Source organism: Hydra viridissima, unplaced genomic scaffold, assembly GCF_058129835.1.
Source record: "Hydra viridissima isolate aposymbiotic clone 2 unplaced genomic scaffold, HvirCarnegie_v1 scaffold_3, whole genome shotgun sequence".
In the NCBI taxonomy this organism is placed as follows: Eukaryota; Metazoa; Cnidaria; class Hydrozoa; order Anthoathecata; family Hydridae; genus Hydra; species Hydra viridissima.
Genome location: NW_028324302.1, coordinates 8,676,544 through 8,695,312, shown reverse-complemented (window position 1 = coordinate 8,695,312; position 18,769 = coordinate 8,676,544). Strand labels below are relative to the sequence as shown.

General features: G+C 28.4%; 1 protein-coding gene and 1 pseudogene across 3 annotated transcripts; both read right to left on the bottom strand.

Annotated features, from left to right (window-relative positions):
• Window positions 1-2,634: 2,634 nt before the first annotated feature.
• On the bottom strand, window positions 2,635-17,611 carry LOC145180483 (uncharacterized). 3 transcript variants are annotated; one of them, XM_090081434.1, is made up of 17 exons: window positions 17,247-17,611; window positions 16,896-17,000; window positions 15,331-15,381; window positions 14,189-14,342; window positions 13,932-14,030; window positions 12,782-12,880; window positions 12,168-12,266; window positions 10,558-10,656; window positions 10,367-10,465; window positions 10,116-10,217; window positions 9,837-9,917; window positions 9,463-9,705; window positions 8,595-8,729; window positions 8,473-8,519; window positions 4,078-4,246; window positions 3,223-3,733; window positions 2,635-3,090 (listed from the first exon to the last, which is right to left on the bottom strand). In XM_090081434.1, exons 4-17 carry the CDS (start codon window positions 14,306-14,308, stop codon window positions 2,918-2,920), a joined length of 2,076 nt encoding a protein of 691 aa, XP_089937560.1. In that variant the 5' UTR covers window positions 14,309-14,342; window positions 15,331-15,381; window positions 16,896-17,000; window positions 17,247-17,611; the 3' UTR covers window positions 2,635-2,917. The 3 variants fall into 3 exon arrangements, with proteins under 3 accessions (XP_089937560.1, XP_089937562.1, XP_089937561.1); XM_090081436.1 differs by lacking the exon at window positions 15,331-15,381 and having other exon boundaries at window positions 17,247-17,534; XM_090081435.1 differs by lacking the exon at window positions 17,247-17,611 and having other exon boundaries at window positions 16,896-17,020.
• On the bottom strand, window positions 4,665-7,369 carry LOC149890861 (uncharacterized; annotated as a pseudogene).
• Window positions 17,612-18,769: the final 1,158 nt, after the last annotated feature.

Here is an 18,769-nt window from a genome sequence, read left to right as displayed (position 1 = left end):
TACGAATCCATGCATGAAGTGTTGACAAACCATACTTCAATCCGGTTGGAGTTAATGGCAAATTGCAAACAATATTAAGTTGGTTCATTTGAGTTGGTATTGAACCACAAACTGAGCAGCACTGGCTTGAATTAGTAACTGTAGATAATGCAGTGGCTACTTTTCCATCTATCATAGTAACATCAACTTTGTGAAGAACAGTTAAGTTTTCATACTTAGGCACAGCAGTTGTAGTTAAGTTTCCAATAGCATTTTCAAGAAATTGATGCTCTGCATTCATTACATCAGTTGTCTCCTTTACAAACCTAAACCGCACAATTCGGCAGTACAATGTTGATGACGGATGTGGATTTCTCCAAACAATCTTCTCCACTTGACCAGAGAATCCTGTCAATTCAAGTGGTACAAAGCAGGTAAGAAACAAACTTGCTTCTTGGACAAAGCTTCTGTTTTCCAGCTCATCAGTAACTTGAGTATAAATGTTTTGCCCGGTTGACCCATCAAAACCTACCTTTGAGCGCAGAACTAGCCTATCAAAAACAAACGAATTGATAACATCATGTTGTACTTCCAACAGCCGCAGAACAGTATGATCTACCAATGCTTGGAAATTGATGCCTGCAGAGTAATCTGTTGCTGTCCATGATTCACGACTAGGCAAACACCTCTCTTTTGCTTCACGTACATCATTGTATGGTGGATATAAATTACTTTTTTTGCTTTTCGCATTGTTTCTTAAGCGCTGATACTGAGATTTGCTCATCTCATTATCTAACAAAAGAGCCAACGCTTCTTCAGATGTATTATCAGAATGATCTAGTTCAGCATCTTTGTTATTAGCCAACTTTATTGCTATCTGAGCATATTTCTTCTACCTTTTTTCCACAGGTGTGTGCCACTAGCAAACAACAGCTCACAAGAATTTGAAGCTGACAAAGTTGCAACTTTTCTTTTCTTTGTTTTTGAAGACGAATCTTCAAATGGTAATGTAAGTCTGCCGAGTTGTTTATTTTTACTCTCCTTCATTAATGTGGTATTAAAATCATTTTCAAGCCAAGCTGAATTCTTCCTAATAAACTTTGCATCGGTTCGTTTACTTCGAGTCCATCTTTTACCATATTCAGAAATAAATAAATGAAATTGACTCTCAAACTTTTTGCCTTGAAACTTCAAATCATGTTCTTTAATAAAGTTGTATACAAGTATACTGTCTTCTTTTTTATGTATTGACAGACTGTTGAGTCTGATAAGCTGGTGAATTTCGTTTCTTGTGACACTCATTAAGCCTAAATAAAAACAGCAGTTCAACATCTAAAATGAGTAACCCCAACCAAACCAATTAAAATAGATTATTAAATCCATTTGGTTTGACAAGCGCTAAATTAACAAGAACTAAATTTGAATTACGATATATATATATATATATATATATTATTGTTCAGTACTACGATTATATTATATGTTTTCCGCGTTTTTTAAAATTTTATGCAAATAAAAATTTTTGAGCGCAATTACAGATTTTTTGTTAGGAAAGAGATGTTCAAATGTGAAAGAAAACCAAGGTGGCACCTAGTGGCAGCCATATTTATGAAATTATTAAAGGAAACATATAGAAGCTTCAAAATATCTAAGTATAAAAGCAAGATGTAGCAATAAAAAAAAATACTTTGTCAAATAAAAACAAAAGTCATACAATAAAATATAAAATAATAAGCTTGTTTAAAGTAGCTGCAAATTTGTTAATTACATACCAATTTGAGTCAAACAACTTTTAAAATCCAGATAATATATAGAGTTATAATATAATATTTTAAAAAGCGCAATATTTTATGTAAATGTTATTTATTTCCATCAATTTTTTAAACAACATTTTTCTCTTTATAATTTTTTTTTTCTAATTTACATTTGCGTCTACTTCAACCACATCATTTGTATATCCATTAAAATTTTAAGTGTATATAAACAGTTTTAAACTGTTTTATAATATCTATATAATTGATTAAAACCATTATGACATTAAAATTCTGACTTTGGTTTTTATACTTTTGTCCAGTCACTGGCCCACTGTGCGCTATTTGTAATAAAGGCAAATGCTATATCCGAAATGCGAAATAAAAGTTAAAAATGCACGTTTTTGCCCGAATTAGAAATGGCTTCCACGGCTTCACTTTTCGGATCGAAGTTAGACATCTAGTATATATAATATATCATTGCTAGGAACACAGAATAACGTTTTTCTTTTTTTATACATTTTGGTGAAATCGTTTACCGTTCGTTTTTCATGTTTACCATAATATTTTGTAAAAAAACTTCTTTCGTTGCTCTTTTTTCTTCTTTATTTCAATGTTGATTAGTCTCAGCTTCGCAGATATTGAAACCCTGGTCCATTTTAACTCATTCTTTTTGCAAAGTTTTCCACGAAAATCAGTTCGATATAAATGAAAGGATCTTTATGTCTAACACTTACTATACACACTTACTATATAAAACCAAATATAAAGTGTTGGATCAAATTTAAAGTTAAATACAGCAATTCATCTTTTTTGAAGAGAGATTTAAACAAATTCCCACATTAAATGAAATTAAGACTCGATAATTACAAACTACTGATTCGTCAACAAATTAAACTCAATATTTATATAAAGTAATTTTAAAAGTTTTTTTAATTTGTATAAACAAAAATATTCACAGATGAGGAGTTAATAATTTGAAGTATACAAAAATTATTTACATGATATTTACATATTATACCTAGTATCTCTAATGAAGAGACATCAATCTAGAAAAACTTGAGTGATTCGAAGACCCGCCAAAAATTTCATTATTTTGAGAGTTCTTAAAAGACGTGTTGTTCATTGTCTTTCTTTCTCGCAGCCATCGTCGTCAAAAAGGCAAATAATTTATATTTAAGCAACTTTCACAATTCACCTTTCGCCTCTTTTACCATTTTCTCTAGCTCAAGAACTCGAGCTCTTAATAGTTCGTTCTCTTTATCTCTATCTATTTTCTCTGCGTTTCTTTTTAAATTTGTTTCTTTGTGCCGATCAAAAGTGTTGGTTTTTAAGTTGGACATAAAATCATTTCTTACGACTAGAAAGGAAAAACTGCAAGTAACAAATAAAAACTATCGTTGAATTTATTGTAAAAAATAACTAAGGGAAAATTTTGATAAACAAAATACAAAAACAGAATAAAAAAAACATTTTAAAATGAACGAAATACCGTTAGAACTCTGGTCGTTGTCGTCACTTTGGTTTTTTAACTTAACCACTGAGTTTATATTTTTGGAGAGACTAACAGATATTTTACGATCCAGATCTACAAATGACGCACGATGGCGTTTTTTCTTTTCGACTTCGTCATTCAGCTGAGTGTTTTTTGTTAATTTCTCACTTAGATTATTAAGTTCATTTTTAATATGTTGAGTAAATTCTTCCACATTTTTTTTGGAGCCTCTTTCTAATGATTTTTCAATTATTTCAAGTTCATATTTTAGTTGATTGTGATATTCTTCCTCCCGTTTCTTTTGTTCGAGGAAACGCTCGTCTGTTACTCTTAGCGCTTTCTCGAACTTTTTACGCATTTTTCTCATTTGTTTTTCAAGTGCAAGTTTTGACTCATTTAACTGATACTGGAGTTCTGCTTGTCTCTGAATGACTAGATCTTTTTCTAAATCGAGTCTCGGTTCACGTTTATTATGGGACAGTGATCGACTAGTTCGTTTTGATTTGCTCTAAGAAACAACATACAAAAACACGCACAATAACAATTAGCGGATTTAGTAGGATGGGGGAAGGATGGTCGTCGGAGAGGAAAAGGAGGGTTGACCAACTGAAGCCATTTTGTACTTCTCAGCATTTCTTAGAAGTACAATTAGGTAATTTTCAGGTATAAAATTTCTTTCTTAAATTCTAATTCTTAGATGATTCTGTATATTTTTTTTGTACTGTGATATAATTGTCTTAAACACCCAAACCCCCTCCCCCCCCTTAAATTTAGTATGAATCTACTCCTGAGAATAAATCAATGCTTAGAAAACATTAGAGTAGAGAAAAACATTGAAGAAAAAAAAATTACCATGGGAAAACAGCCATAATATTGCAAAGATTCATCAGAAAGTACCCCTGAGTCATCAGGTACATTAAGCATTCCTGTCTCAACACATTCCTTCTTCCGGTGACCTTCATTTCTAGTATTATGATACTTTTTTGATGAAAGACGAGGAGATATAAAACGCGGATCTCTTCTGGAAAAAGAAAAAAAATCTTGTATAATATGTGTGTGTGTGTGTGAGAGAGAGAGAGATGACTTCAAGACCGTAGTAAAGCCTAATTAGTGTTTACAACTAATAAAGTTTTTGGGGGCGAAAAAAATCTTTTAAATCACTGTTTTCTACAGTGACCGCCAGGTTTCAAACCTCGCCACATCCATTTTTTTTTTTATTATTGAAAAGTAATATATCAGTTAAATAAACTAAGAGTATTAAGAACCTCCATAGAGATGGATAAAATGAAAAAAAAGAAACATTTAAGTTTTAAATGAAAAAAATAGGGGTTGCTACATGGTTGGCTGTTCTGAAATAAAGTTATTTCACATATATTTAAGACAAAGTTTTCAAACTAATTTTACTCTATATTATGTATTTTCCTATGAAAAAATGCATTAAAAACGGTATGCATTTATGAGGCTGCACCTCATAACGCACAAATAACAAGATACTCAACAAAAAAACAACAAGCTTTCTTGTTTTAAAAATAGTTTGAAATACAATTTACTCAAAATGAACAATAATGTTTAGCACAATTTTGCACTAGGTCAACAATATATCACTCCAATAACAAACATATAGACAATTTGTTTATTTAATGCTGCAAATTCAACAACACTTGGCTTCAACCTTTTCAACATGTTCTGAGTGGTTTTGTTGTCTCTTATACTTAATCCATGTTTTTTTGAAGTCATGATGAATGGATTCACCAGCTTGTTCTGAGTAAATTCCAAGCCCATTATCAGTATTGGTACTTTTTAGGAATGGTATAACATGGTTAACTGCAATATGAACTTTCCAGGGAATATTTAAAGAAACATTTTCAGAGTAAATATTTACATATTCCATCAAATTGGCATAAGATGTCTTGAATTTTATAACTGTAATCTCATAATTAGCATTTATTTTTACACCAAAGGTAGCTTGCTTCTTTGCCTGAAACTTTCTTAAACATTCAATTATTGGAAATAACTCAAGCTTTACTTGATTAGAAATATCCAGAGCAAGGATATCTAACTTATCCAAGAATCTGTTGGCATTATTGCCATCAAATCCAATGCCATGGTAAAAACTCTGAAAATTATATAATTTGAGTTTAACAATTGCTCAAAGGTTTTTTTCAAAAAAAAAAAAAAAAGTTTTAAAAAAAGTTTCCCAAGAATGGTGACTATTCCAATTAATCTATGCAACTCAGGTACTGAAATTAAATTTCCTATAATTGCACTTGGATCCTCTTTAAGATAAAATACTCTTGGGTTAATTACATTTTTATAATTAGTCATCTTTGATTTTAGTTTTCCAGCTTCAGCATATTTATTGTAATGGTTATCAAGAGAACCAAGTGTTCATTTTTGTCCATCATCCAAAAGACTCTCCTTAACACCACAGACAACTACATTTTCTAGCATGACATAAAATACCAAAAATTGAGTTTGCACACTTTAAACCAAATGCAACAGAATACTTAACATTTTGAAGATCAAGAGGATAAAGTAATTTCCTAAAATTTCCATTGCTTTCTGATACTCCCTCTGCAATAGCAACAATAAAATAGTGCTTGATTCCAGCATCGTCAAGGTCAGGATGGTTGCTAGTTTTATCAGATGGATTAAAAACATTCATAGTGACCTTCAAAAGAACTTGACCAGAATCACAGCAACTCTTACAATTGCAGAAAGAGGGTCAATATTTCTTTCAGTGATTATAAATTTAGTAAATTTATATCAATATCCTTTATATAAACCATTGATTGATTTACTATATCACCAGCTTCATAGAATTCTTCTTATTTACAAGTAAAATACTCATCCAACTCAGCTTTTAAAGCCTTTAATTTTTCAAATATATTTCCTTCAATGCTACATCCAAACCCAAGACTTATTCTAAATATAGAACACATTTTCTTGGTTTGATACTGGCAAAGTTCATTTAATAAGCTCTATTATTGTTCCAAAATTAACTTGATTAAGACCAGCACGGTCACTTTTTTTGTCTTGAATCCCAGCAATTATGGTCAATGGTTTACCATGTGTAGCAATTGTGAACTTTAACCTCTAAAAATATTTTCCTGTTTCATTTTGGTTTTTAAGATACTTGAGGCAACACGCTCTGGACTTGCTGATCCCAACCCATATGCTGCATCAACTAAATGTTTTACAGTTTGAACCTTCCCACAAAGGTGAACTATTCCTGAAGTAACAACTCCATAACATTTTAAGCACATCCTTTCATCCTTTCATTTTTTTCATGATTAAATTCAGAAGTATTAATACTAATATCTTTTGATATTTCTAAAACATCTGAAGTTCTTCTGATAACTTGACAGTTTATCTAAACAGAAAATATCTTAATGTAAAACAATTAATTTTTTATATTTAGTTGCAGAACTGAACTTTAATGAGTCCATAAATAAAAACAATAGTTATGACCACACAAATCTAACAGTATATGTGTAGAAATATATAAAAAGGTAATTTACAAAACTTTAATTATTTATGAATAAACATACTAAGTTCTTAAAATGCACTGTTAAAAAAAATGCTTTCAAATTTATTAAGGTTCATTGAGATTAAACTTTTTTTTTTTATTTAACTATAAAATGAGTTCTTGCCTTCTATAAAATTGATTGAACAAAAAAAAAACAACAACAAAAAAAAAAACAAATAAAGGTAATTAAAAAGTGTATTAGTCATGAATAAAATGAAACTTTATCTTATTAACTAACCTGAGATATTTGTTTCAGCCATTTATCAAGATATTTTGTATGATTCTTTTCCAAACAATAAAGATTCTTATAACAATTACAACAAATAACTTGAGGATGGTTTGCTAAATTTTGATCATAGATATTCCAGATAAATTTATTTTTCTTTAGCAGCTCTAGTTATTTTATGAAGCTTTGTAGACTTCTTACTAAACGTTTTAAAACAAACAGCACAAACATTGTTTTCCTCCATTTAAAAACACTAAAACTGCTGTGAACCTATGTACTGTATAAGTATGTTGAAATACAAAAATGCCATTTTTAATTGAGAACTAGAAATTCTTCTTTTATTATTTTGATTTACCTGTATTTTTCCACATATTTATTTTCATAAATGAAAATAAATATACATAAAATAAAAATTGATGTGGGGAAAAATCAAACCTGGCAGTCACTGTAGTTCACAGTGAAATTTAACTTAAAACATTTAAACATAAATTTTCATTAAAAAGTCACACTGCCTTGAGCATAGTGAACATATCAATTAAATTGCTCATAATCAGCCATTTGCAATCTCGTCATTATCTCTTTAATTGACAGTGTTGATAGATTACACTTTTTGTGGAACTCAGTCTTTTAGAATAGGTAATTAAGGCTATAAAACGCTGTTTATATAATTTAAACATTTCACTGAGAACAGTTTTAAATTGTTTCACTCGATTTAAACCATTAAAAACATTAGTTTAGCATTACTATTGTGTAATTCTAAAATTGATATCACATCTTAACATATTAGAAATGATATTCATATTGTTTAGATGAACTTTTTAAAAACAATTGAAAAACTAGTAAAAAAAAATTCTAAGAACCCTTCAGAGCAAACTTTAGGTTTATGAAACCATTATGAATCTAGTTGCTTAAAGTAATTGATGTTTTTGATGTCTAAAAGAATGTTAATAACTTAAAAAAGTCTGAAACTTGCATGAATAATGAAGTTCAGCTCTTAGTTAATTAGAGTATAAGCTGGTATCAGATTACAAGCTGGCTTAAATTTTGAAACTGCAAAATTTAAAAACTCACTCCTATCTAGCCAAAACTTTGCACATGTTTTTTTGTTTTTTTTAACCTTTAATTTATGCAAAAAATTAACAGAGACGAATGATAAATATATGCAAAAAAATAGAAATGATGAACATATGTAAAAAATAAAATAAACAAAAAAACAATAACAATAATTAAGTCTATAAAAACTGAACAATTGCTTGTTACAACTGTATCCAAAAAATATCAGTGATGTTTATATTTTTCATTCATTAAAACAAGTTTTGTAATTTAAAAGGTGTTTCACAGGAGAAAATTAAAATTTTTCTAATAAGAATGATAAAACAATCTATGGCTTTAAAACTTAATTTTCTGCCCCATGTAAAATGAGACCAGGGCTAAAAAGTCTTCCCCTTGATACTAATTTAAAAAAAAAACAATCTATCAACAATTCATCCACCTCAATTCTGTGTACTCGTAAATCTTCATGTCAGCCTTTTTTGCTAGCTAAAAAGGAGATAAATACAAATAAATAAAAAAATTCAGCTTGCAACCAATCACAAACAAACATTATTTTTTTACTTTCTCATGCTTTCGGCTTTCTTTAGTAAGTAGAAAATTTTTATCGTATTTGTTTAGCTTGTGCAGGGAATGCTCCTCTCTGTGTGATTTCTTATGGCGCTGTGAAGAAAACATGTGTCGATCACTCTTTTTGTCCTAAATTAAACATCACTATAATAGAGAAAAAATTCATGGTTTTCACCATCATTATCTTAAGAAGATCTCTGGAAAATTTATTTTTTTGAATAAATTTTTCAGAGATCTGGTTTTATGATAACTCCTTTTTTACTTTAAGGAATTAAAGGATGGTATACTCCATATAGAAATTAAGAATGTTACATTGTTATATAAGAATTTAGCTGCAAATGAGAAAAAAAGAGTTCTTAATGATTCAATATATATAGACTACCATTTATAAAAAACCTGGTTATTGAATATAATTTAGTGAGAATTTATCAAGTCAATTTCAAAATATTTATCTCAAACCTCAAGTAAATTAGGAATACAATCTTTTTAAAAAGTGAAGATTTACCCAATAGCTGTGAACAAGCTTCACTTGTTAAATAGTTTTAGAGTTTCATTATCTTTTAAATGATAATTTAAACATTTTTGAATTGTCAACCTTATCAACCATCAGCAAAACAAAAAATTGCCCTGAGACTTTCAAGCTCATTTATAGTTTCAAAAACATCAATAAAAAGCTTACATTTAAATACTTGAGAAATTATAACAGTCGAACAGTATTCTCTTTTTTTTTTTTTTTTGTTTTTTTCTTCTTCTTTAAAACCATTAATAAAAGATGGAAAGGAAACCAGGATTTTACTTGTTTTATTAATAATAAATATAAAAAAATAAAAAAAAAGTATAGGAGCAAAGTACTAAAACTTACCAAAGGCAGAGAAATTCCTGAATCAGTAGTAGGGATCCATAAGCTTAACATACTAGATGAAGTTGCTGAAGGTATTTCTTCAGATGGATGCTGCAAAAAAGATGACTTTGCTGGTGCATTCTGATAAACCCTACAACTTAAAGCTTCTTGTAAATCCGGTAAAGATGTGTGAGGACTTGGAAAACTCGTTGAGGGACTAGTTGCACTACCACCAGAACTTCTTGTACTTCGGCGCAATTTTTTCTGCAATATAAATAACAAACTTAACCTTTTTATACAAAAATAATCTGAATAACAAAAGCCAGATGAAAAGAAATGTAATTCATAGAAATTAACCAAAAAAATCTAAAATGCTATAAGAAATTGTGTTAAACCTTTTTAAAAGGATCTGGTATCAATAGAACAATGTCTTTATAACCCCGTCTGATAGCAATATCTTTTGCTGTGTCTCCTACCTGTACAAATAAGATTTGATGAGAAACTGTAACAAACAAACAAAACAAAAAAAAAATTAAATTAGTTCAAATTTAAAAAATCTAATGATAACTTCTTTTATTGCAGCTCATTCATTTTTTTATTCATGCTGCAGCTCATAAGTAGTTATTATAATTTCATGGTGTTAAATGAACTTATGTTGTGTCAAAAGAACTTACGTTGTTTGGACTTAACTCCACAGGTTGTCCACAATTTAGAATATATTGAACAAGTTTTGTACTGCCATTATCAGCACATAAATGAAGTGCTGTGTCTCCATCCTTGAATAGAAATTTTAGTTCATAATTGTGTTTTTTTTATGAGAAAGATTGAAATGACAACAGCTGCATGTAAATAGAATGTTTTAGAATCAATTAAAATTTCTTTTTATTGATATCATTTAAAGAACTTAAAAGTAAAATCAACTCACATGGTTCTGTAGGTTTGCATCTACTCCATTAGATAGTAAACATTTTAAAGCTTTCAAAGATTTCATTTGTGCAGCCAAATGAAAAGCTGTATTCCCATTCTAAATATATTAGCACTAAAATATATTCAAACTTATAAAAAAACTCAAAGGAATGAATTAAATGAAATGATCATAAAAGAAAAAAAGTTCACATTCTCCTGAGCATTCCTATTGACTGCAGCATTCAAAAGAAGAGTCATAGATTGTAAATGTGAATTAATTGTAGCTATATGAAGTGGTGTGTACCCATCCTAAAAAAGTATCATTGTTAAATAACTTAAACACAATAATATGAAGATGAAAATATATCTAAACAAGTATATATTTTAGCTGTATAAATACAGTTTTATATATTTTAGCTGTATAATATATTTTAGCTGTATAAATACAGTTTTTTTGTTTCTACTGGTAAAAACTATTAAAACTATTAGCTCTGTAATCACCTCCTTGCCGAGTTGTTGGAGAGGGATGGAACTTGGTTCCAGCCATAAGCTCTCTGAAAATGGAATCTTGTCCAAACCTGGCCTAAAACCTACCCCTGGATGATGATGAAGGTTTGAGGAAAAAGTTAGATGATTGAAATTTTGTTTGGGATATAAGAACTTTTTTTTATAAAAAGATATCAAAAACATACAGAAAAGAGAGCATTTTGAGAAGTCACACAGAAATATCTATTGAAAGTTAGTATAGATGAGTGCAAGAAAAAGAAATCAGAAGAAAAAAAGATAGTAGGATCAGAACAAAAAGTAATACTTTTAATATACTGCAATCTTTTAAACTGGGGAAGTTTATTAGTACACTTTTAAGATATTCAGTAAATACAATATGCTACATAGAAAAGTAAACTTGGCAATAATTTTTTTCTTTTTTCTTGAAGCATTTTTTTTTACTAAAAGACATACTAAACACTTCAAGATTCTAATAATTATTTATCAAATAACTAAATATTTAAATTATTGACATTTTTTAAACATTATTCTTACTAAATTTAAAAATTTAATTTTACTGTGAAAAATAACCATAAAGTTACAATTTTTATAATTTCAGTAAATTGATAAAAATTGGTTCAACTTTGTTAACTCTTAAAGTCTGGCTTTTATAGTGTCAACTGAAATTTGCTAAGTCTAACTTGTTACAGAATCCCAAGCAGATTGCAGACCATTCCAAATGTATTAACATTTTTTTGAATTTAGAGTTTTACTTTTTCTTCAAAAGGTGTTTAAATTATGAGATTGCAGTGGGCAGTCAAACTTTTTTTTTGATGACTTGATTTCTTGATAACTCTTGTGTTAAATTACTTGATTATAGTGGATTACATTAACAATAGTGGAACAATGCTTCCCTCTCCAAATATATTTGCTACAGTAAAAGAACTTTTGAATATTTTCATATTTAACACCTGAAACTGATGTTATACTCTTCATTAATGCCTAAATAGCTTAAAGCACTCATAGCGTCTTTAACTACTAAATTTTTCTTTTTTTTTTTTTTTTTTTTTTTTTCTTTGTCACATATCTTGTATAAACTAAGTTGGTATAAAACTAGAATCCACAGAAAGCATTTTTTATGAAACCTTTGGAAAGCCAGCTAAAAGCTCCTTGCAATTTATATGTAACCTTCTAAATCTTTTAATCAACATAGACAATTAATAGCTTTTCATTATGCTTTCATTTCTTAGAGTTAACAAAAAATAATGAAAAAAAAAATTATCAATTTAAATCAGCAGACATCTATATCAATTTAATAATTGAATAAGCTATACTTTGTTTTTAACATTTAAGTCAGCTTTTACATGGATGAAAAGTTCAACAACTTCATAATTATTGTTGATGCAAGCAACATGACATGGAGTGTTTCCTTCCTAAAAGAAAAAATTATTAAAAAATTAAGGCTAATAAGTAAAATGAGATATAACTCTTATAAACACCCCAAAATAGACAAAACAGTCTAATATTTATGACATAATAAAAATGTGTGTATTATCAAAATATTTTACAAAGACAGAGTATTGGCACTTCTTGCCTATCATTAATCCTATTAACCAAAAAGTTGCTTAGTATAAATCAAGCTTAAAATTTTTCTCTGCTGCATTTGCTGCTTGCAAGATTTAAGTTTTAGACAATATTTGCAATCTCCTTACTTCAAAAAATTCAACTGAATTCCATTAAAAGTAATGAAAAAATTTTGTACACTGCTAAATATTATATAATGTATAAAAGATTCTATGCTGTCAAAATGTTACATACAAACAAACAACATTTTAATATTTTTAACAGTTAACAACAAAAATTTAAGACTGCTTTTTATTTGATTCAAAAGTTGTAGTTCATTCAAAAAAATAAACCCATCAGAGAAAAATATTTTACGAAACATTACCTCATCTTGAATGTCATACTCTGCATTATTATCAAGCAGTATAGAAACGATATCATGATGACCTTCTTCAGATGCTAAGTGTAGAGGTGTTCTATTGCCCTAATTTTTTTTTTTTTTTCAAATACAGAAAAAATATAGTATAAAGTAAAAAAAAAAATCTTCCATGACAAATGTAATTCTGGACACCAGTAATAAATGTAAACTTAAATCAAAACTTAAATATTCAGCTTCATTAAGAAGCTCCAAAAAAAAAGTTTTTAAAAATAACTTGCATAGTTTTTTTAAAGATGACAATTAGTAATAGAAACAACATGTTAAATTGTATTTCAAAACATATTTTCTAGATTTTAGTAAATAATACTCATCAAACCAGAACTAGGATTAGTAATTTAACAAAAAGCAGGTATATTTTGTATTTTAATTTGGCATTTCCACACTATTGGGTTGTGTCTGCTTAAGAACATTTAGCCCTATGCAAACATTGACAGCCAAGTGACACAGACAACTTTAAATAAGATGAAAAAGGACCTGGGTTGATTTCAAAGCAGCCTTTTTAGCAGAATACAGTACTGAAACTTAATCCAGATTTCTTTACCAATAATTCAACATTAGCAATGATAACTACATTAATGCCAGAGAGACTTGTTGCACTTTTTATTGTTATTGATTATGCAGAAAGAGCAGTAAAATTTGCCAAGGGCTTCAACCTAATACTGAGATATGATGAGGAGCAGTACCAGCTTATCTTTCAAATGCTGGAGTACCACTGGAAGCAAAAGTCTGTACCTGTGAATTTTAAATAGCTGAATAATTGATCTGTTCTGTAGTCATCTGCAAAAAACTAGCAGATGAATTGTTGAATGTATTTCTATATAATTCCCATGCTGAATAACAATAATTACTTCATGCTTTTTTTTTATATATATAATAAGAAAACACTACAAAAATGCTTGTTTTCAAAACTTTGATATGGTTAAGCTGTTGCTAAACCTTTTCTAATCACTAAAAAATTGCAAAAATGTGTTTATATCATCAACTGTCATAAAACTAAAGGGTATTCAATGTGCTAAAAAAAATGTTTTTTGTATATTACTTCTGGAACAGCTTAAGCTTAATTGCTAAATATTTAGAAACAAAAGTAAAAGACTACCTTATCACGGGCATTAATGGCGCATCCTTTTTCTATGAGCAAATTTGTAACTTGTATATGTCCTTTGCAAGCAGAGTAATGAAGACAATTTTTGCCATCCTAAAAAAAAAATCAATGATAAGATTAATAAAAAACTTATCTAACTAAAAATAAATTGCTATCAACTCAGAACAAGGATCTTTACTTTTTAAACATTTATTGATGATAAAGTTTTAAAACTATCCATAAAACTATGTTATAAAGAGAAAAACAATTACTTGATCCTGAACTCGAACACTACCACCTTGCTGTAACAGTAAAATGACATCAATTTCTTTTCCCCAACCACAAGCTATAAGGAGATCCCGATGAACTTTAAGTGGATCTTCATCTGCCATTTATTTTACTTCTGACTATTTGGCATGCTTGTTTCTTCAACAAAAATAAAAAATGTTTTGAAAACAAAAACATCATATGAAACTAATAAAATTGATTCAAGTCATTAAATGTTAGAAAATGTGCACTAAAAATACTTGAAGTTCCTCATGGTTTTCATGTTATCAAGTGTTTGTGATCTGCAGACTTTTAATTTTTTATATTTATAGCTTTTACTTTTACATGGTAAAAAAGACAATAATTCCTAAATTAAATCCTTCAGCATGAATACCTTGTTTATTTTTTTAGAGTATGTATCGATAGCACTACTTAGAGTACATAAAATTTTGAGAGTACATATAATCATGTATTAGGAGTATTTACATTCAAATGTATGATGTATATCACATCCTAGTAACTCAAAGTTTTTGTTAGTTTCTTTCTGAGCAGATTTTTTTTCTATGCAGATCTTTATCATGGTTTATCAAATTCTATGTAAAAAATAAGTTAAGTTTAAGAAAAAAAATGTCAGGTACTTAAATTCATAAATTACCAAAAAAAAAGTTTTAGTACTAAAAGTTGTTAAGTTGTTGTTGAGTTGTTGTTAAGCTTTGTAGAAAATTGTTATTAAGAATTATTTTACTTGTAATCATAATCTAGAGATAAATCAACCAAATTGTCAAAATCTAAGGATTTTACAGATTTTTAAACATCTTTAACTTTCACTAAAGGCAAATGTAAAAGAAACTGTTTGATTAGTTAAATCTCAGTTTTTGTAAGTTATAAACAAAGTTTTAAAGTTTCAAAATCTCCAAAAAATTAGCAGCAAGCATTCTTATCAGAGATAAGCTACCAAACTCAATGATAAGATTGTAGGAGTGATTGTTTCTAAAATTCTTTATGAAACAAAAACAGCGACAACAAAAACTATTTAACAAAACTATCAACTGGAGAAATTTTTTAACTTAAATAAGTTTTTTTTGTAAGAAATCATTAAACATTTCAAATATATTAATCATAACAAAACCACAAAGAAATGACAAACCACAAAATGCATGAATCTTTGAACTATGCAATTTTTCATTTACCAAATGAGCTTAAAATAAACAGATTTAAAAAAGATAAAAAAGATGCTTCTTAATACTAGGATTAAATAACATTCACAGATAAAAAAATATATATACATATAATAGACTTATGGTACAATAGCTTAAAATATGAATTAACTAGCTAATTTCTTTTTAAACTGATGCTTCAATGCCTTAAAATATGTCTTGATAGCATAAACATTAACAAAATTAAAGTCTTAACAAAAGGAATATCTTTACAATTAAAGATGAAATATATTGAAGATTTAACTGTCATTTAGGAAATCATAGCCTTTATGATTGATAAAATCTAATCAACCACTTAAGTAATTAAATATTTCCTCAATCGCTTGTAAATTTAAAATTTCATTTTAATAATGTAAAGAAAACAGCAAAATAAATTGAAATTAAACAATTAAATTAATTCTTTCACAATCAATAATAAAATAATATTGTTATAGTGAAGTAAAAATAAGATCTATACTTTTAAATTATTACATTAATTTGAAGTTTAAGTTAAAACATAATATTTAAATAAGAGTAAACATTCAATTACACATATATTAAAGATTCAATTACACAAATATTATAGTGTTTTCATTAGAAAAAATCATAAGTAGAAAACTTCTCATTTAGCCTTATTTATCTTTTATCTCATTCTCTGACATGAAATACTTTGCAGAAGAAAAAATATAACTAAAAAAATGCTTCACAGCACCTCAACATATGCACCTGTATTTCTTTTAGCTTACTTTTAAAACTAACAGCTTAAAGTAAAAAAAAAAAAAAAAAAAAAAAAGAGTAAATAATTCAGAATAAAAAAATTTCATTTAACTTAATTTTAATCAAATTCTTTTCCTTTTTTTTTTTTTTTTTTTTTTTTTTTTCTTCAAAATTTTAGGATTGTTCATAAATTATTCAATAAACAATTTTTTTTTTTTTCAATAAACAAATTTTATTACAAACAAAGAAAAACCAGAAATAAGAAATTAGAGAAAGAAAAGACACAGCAGAATATTGAGAGAATAGCTAAAAACATTCTTCATTCTTCTTTTCCCTGTAAACATTAAAATTAATATTTTAAAAAAGTAAAATGAGAAGGTTTTTTAAAAGAATGTTGTGCTTTGAGTTACTTTTTTATAATACACTGACCTAAACACAATGATACTGACACTATAACGTAACATAGATTATTAGTCTTTTATTCATAAATGAACTGCTTAGACTTCTATTTTAAAACAATTTGTTTATGATTACTGTTTATTAAGAAGGCTTAGGAGAATTTTTTTTTTTTAACTGGTCAATAAAATGGTACTTTTTAAAGTATTTCCTTATCATAAAACTGAAAAAAGTTTTTTTATTTTAATTCTTATTTTGTTTAGCATAAAGTTGAAAATGTCTCTATAAGTCAAAATACAATTAATTTACAAAGTAACATTTTTGTTATGGTTTATATAAAATTTAGTAATAAAAAAAGCAATAAACATTTTTAAATAAAAAAAAAAAAATTCAAGCATAATACCTAACTACAACCAAATGCTAATTAAGGTATTATATACAATTGGTGTAAAAGTTCCATTTCCATTATCACCTTCCAAGTAAACAAATAAATTACCTTGTCACCATTCTATAAGAATAAATAAAATCATAAAGATATAGATTGAAAGAACATAAGGTAATGCTTTTTGTGAAAAGATTTTAGATATTATATATATATATATATATATATATATATATATATATATATATATATATATATATATATATATATATATATATATATATATATATATATAATATCTAAAATCTTTTCATTCAAAAACCTAGAGAAGTTTTAATGGCTATAATATTTTGGAAAAAACAACAACAATACATTAAAAAGTAACATATGGAATGTGGTGGCTTTTTTTTTTTTGGTTGATTTTTTTAGTTGTTTACTCTTTTTCAGAACCATATTATTTCAGGCACTCATCCAGAACGTTAGGAGAAGTGGATGCCTGAACCCGTTGTATTACTAGAAGCAGAGTCCTTTTAAGTTCCGACCCCTCTGAATCTCGAAGATTTCTTTGCAAGATCCCAAGATATAATTCCTTCGTTATAATTTGATCGATAACTCGAAGTTATCAACCCCAGTCATGGAGTCCCAGTTCATGACTCTTCTACCGCCGTATTTTGGGTTTAAATCTTTTAAATTCAAAGCTCCTCCCTTCTTTTTCCACACTTGCCGGTGTCGTACATATTTATTTCCCCCATAAATTTATTTCCGTGGCGCAAGTTTCAGTTACTAAGGAAAAAAAATAATGCGGCTTGCGCATAAAATTGTTTCCCTATATAAATTTATTTCCGTAGCGGAAAAAAAATTGCAGAAAAAAAATTTTTTTTTGTTTATTTGCGAGGTAAAGAAGGTAATTTTATAGCAGAACTTTTTAACTCAATAGTAAGCTAGTCACTCAAATTTATAAGGAGATCTAGAGGGGGAGCGCAAAATACCTGAGCCCATGGATTTTTTGGGCTGATTTTGTTTACTTTTTTACTGGTATTTTAATTTTTTCTATACTTTCTTAAATTTATTATACCAATACTGCCAAAAGGGGCCCAATTGGAATTACTTAGTCCGAGCGTCTGAGTACTTTTAACCGTGCCTTTAAAATATTCTCATAATACTAACTTTACCAGCTGTGAGCAACCTTTAACACGGATTATTAGTAAATAAATCAATAACAACTTAATTTATCTGAAATGTATTATCATATGACCAGATCGACAAAAAGGCTTGTATTACAACCTAGCCAGCACGGGAACGTACAAAAAACGTATAATTTACGTTTAGGACGCGTTCTAAACGCATGCAAGTAAAGACGCTCAACGATGTTCTCTTTGGGTGATTAAGTTCCATATGTCTATAAAGTTGATCCTGATTGATCCAGTTAAGAGACCAATTGCCTGGAGGAAAATATCACAATCCAGATGTTGATGTTCTTGAGGAAACTCAAAACTGCCCTCGTACTAACGTTGTGTCTGAACGTCCCCGTAAGCAAGCCCACCTAGAGCCGATTGTAGGCAACCTCACTTCGGTCCTAAGTGTGTCTGATGTTTGGTTTTTTTGCGGGACCAATATGGGCAAACACAATTAACAAATAGTGAGCACAACTTTACGGGACCGGTCTGGTTTTAATATGGGCTTCCCATATATAAATTTAGAAGTGGGCAAGTCCACATAAGGCCTATTATAGGCTGACTTATATAGGTCATAAGTGTGTTTGATAGTTGGTTTATTTATGGAACCAATGTGGGCAAACGGAACAAAAAAAATGTTAAAAAGCAAGATAATTCAACTTTACTGGACCTGTGTGGTTTTAACGTGGGCTTATCTTAGGGAGCGAAAACCCGACACGA

Coding starts and splice junctions, on each gene's coding strand:
- LOC145180483 (XM_090081434.1), bottom strand. CDS start 14,308: ATGGCAGATGAAGATCCACTTAAAGTTCATCGGGATCTCCTTATAGCT. Junction 14,031..14,188: donor GTGTTCGAGTTCAGGATCAA/GTAATTGTTTTT, acceptor TTTTTTTTTTAG/GATGGCAAAAATTGTCTTCA. Junction 10,466..10,557: donor ATAGGAATGCTCAGGAGAAT/GTGAACTTTTTT, acceptor TAATATATTTAG/AATGGGAATACAGCTTTTCA.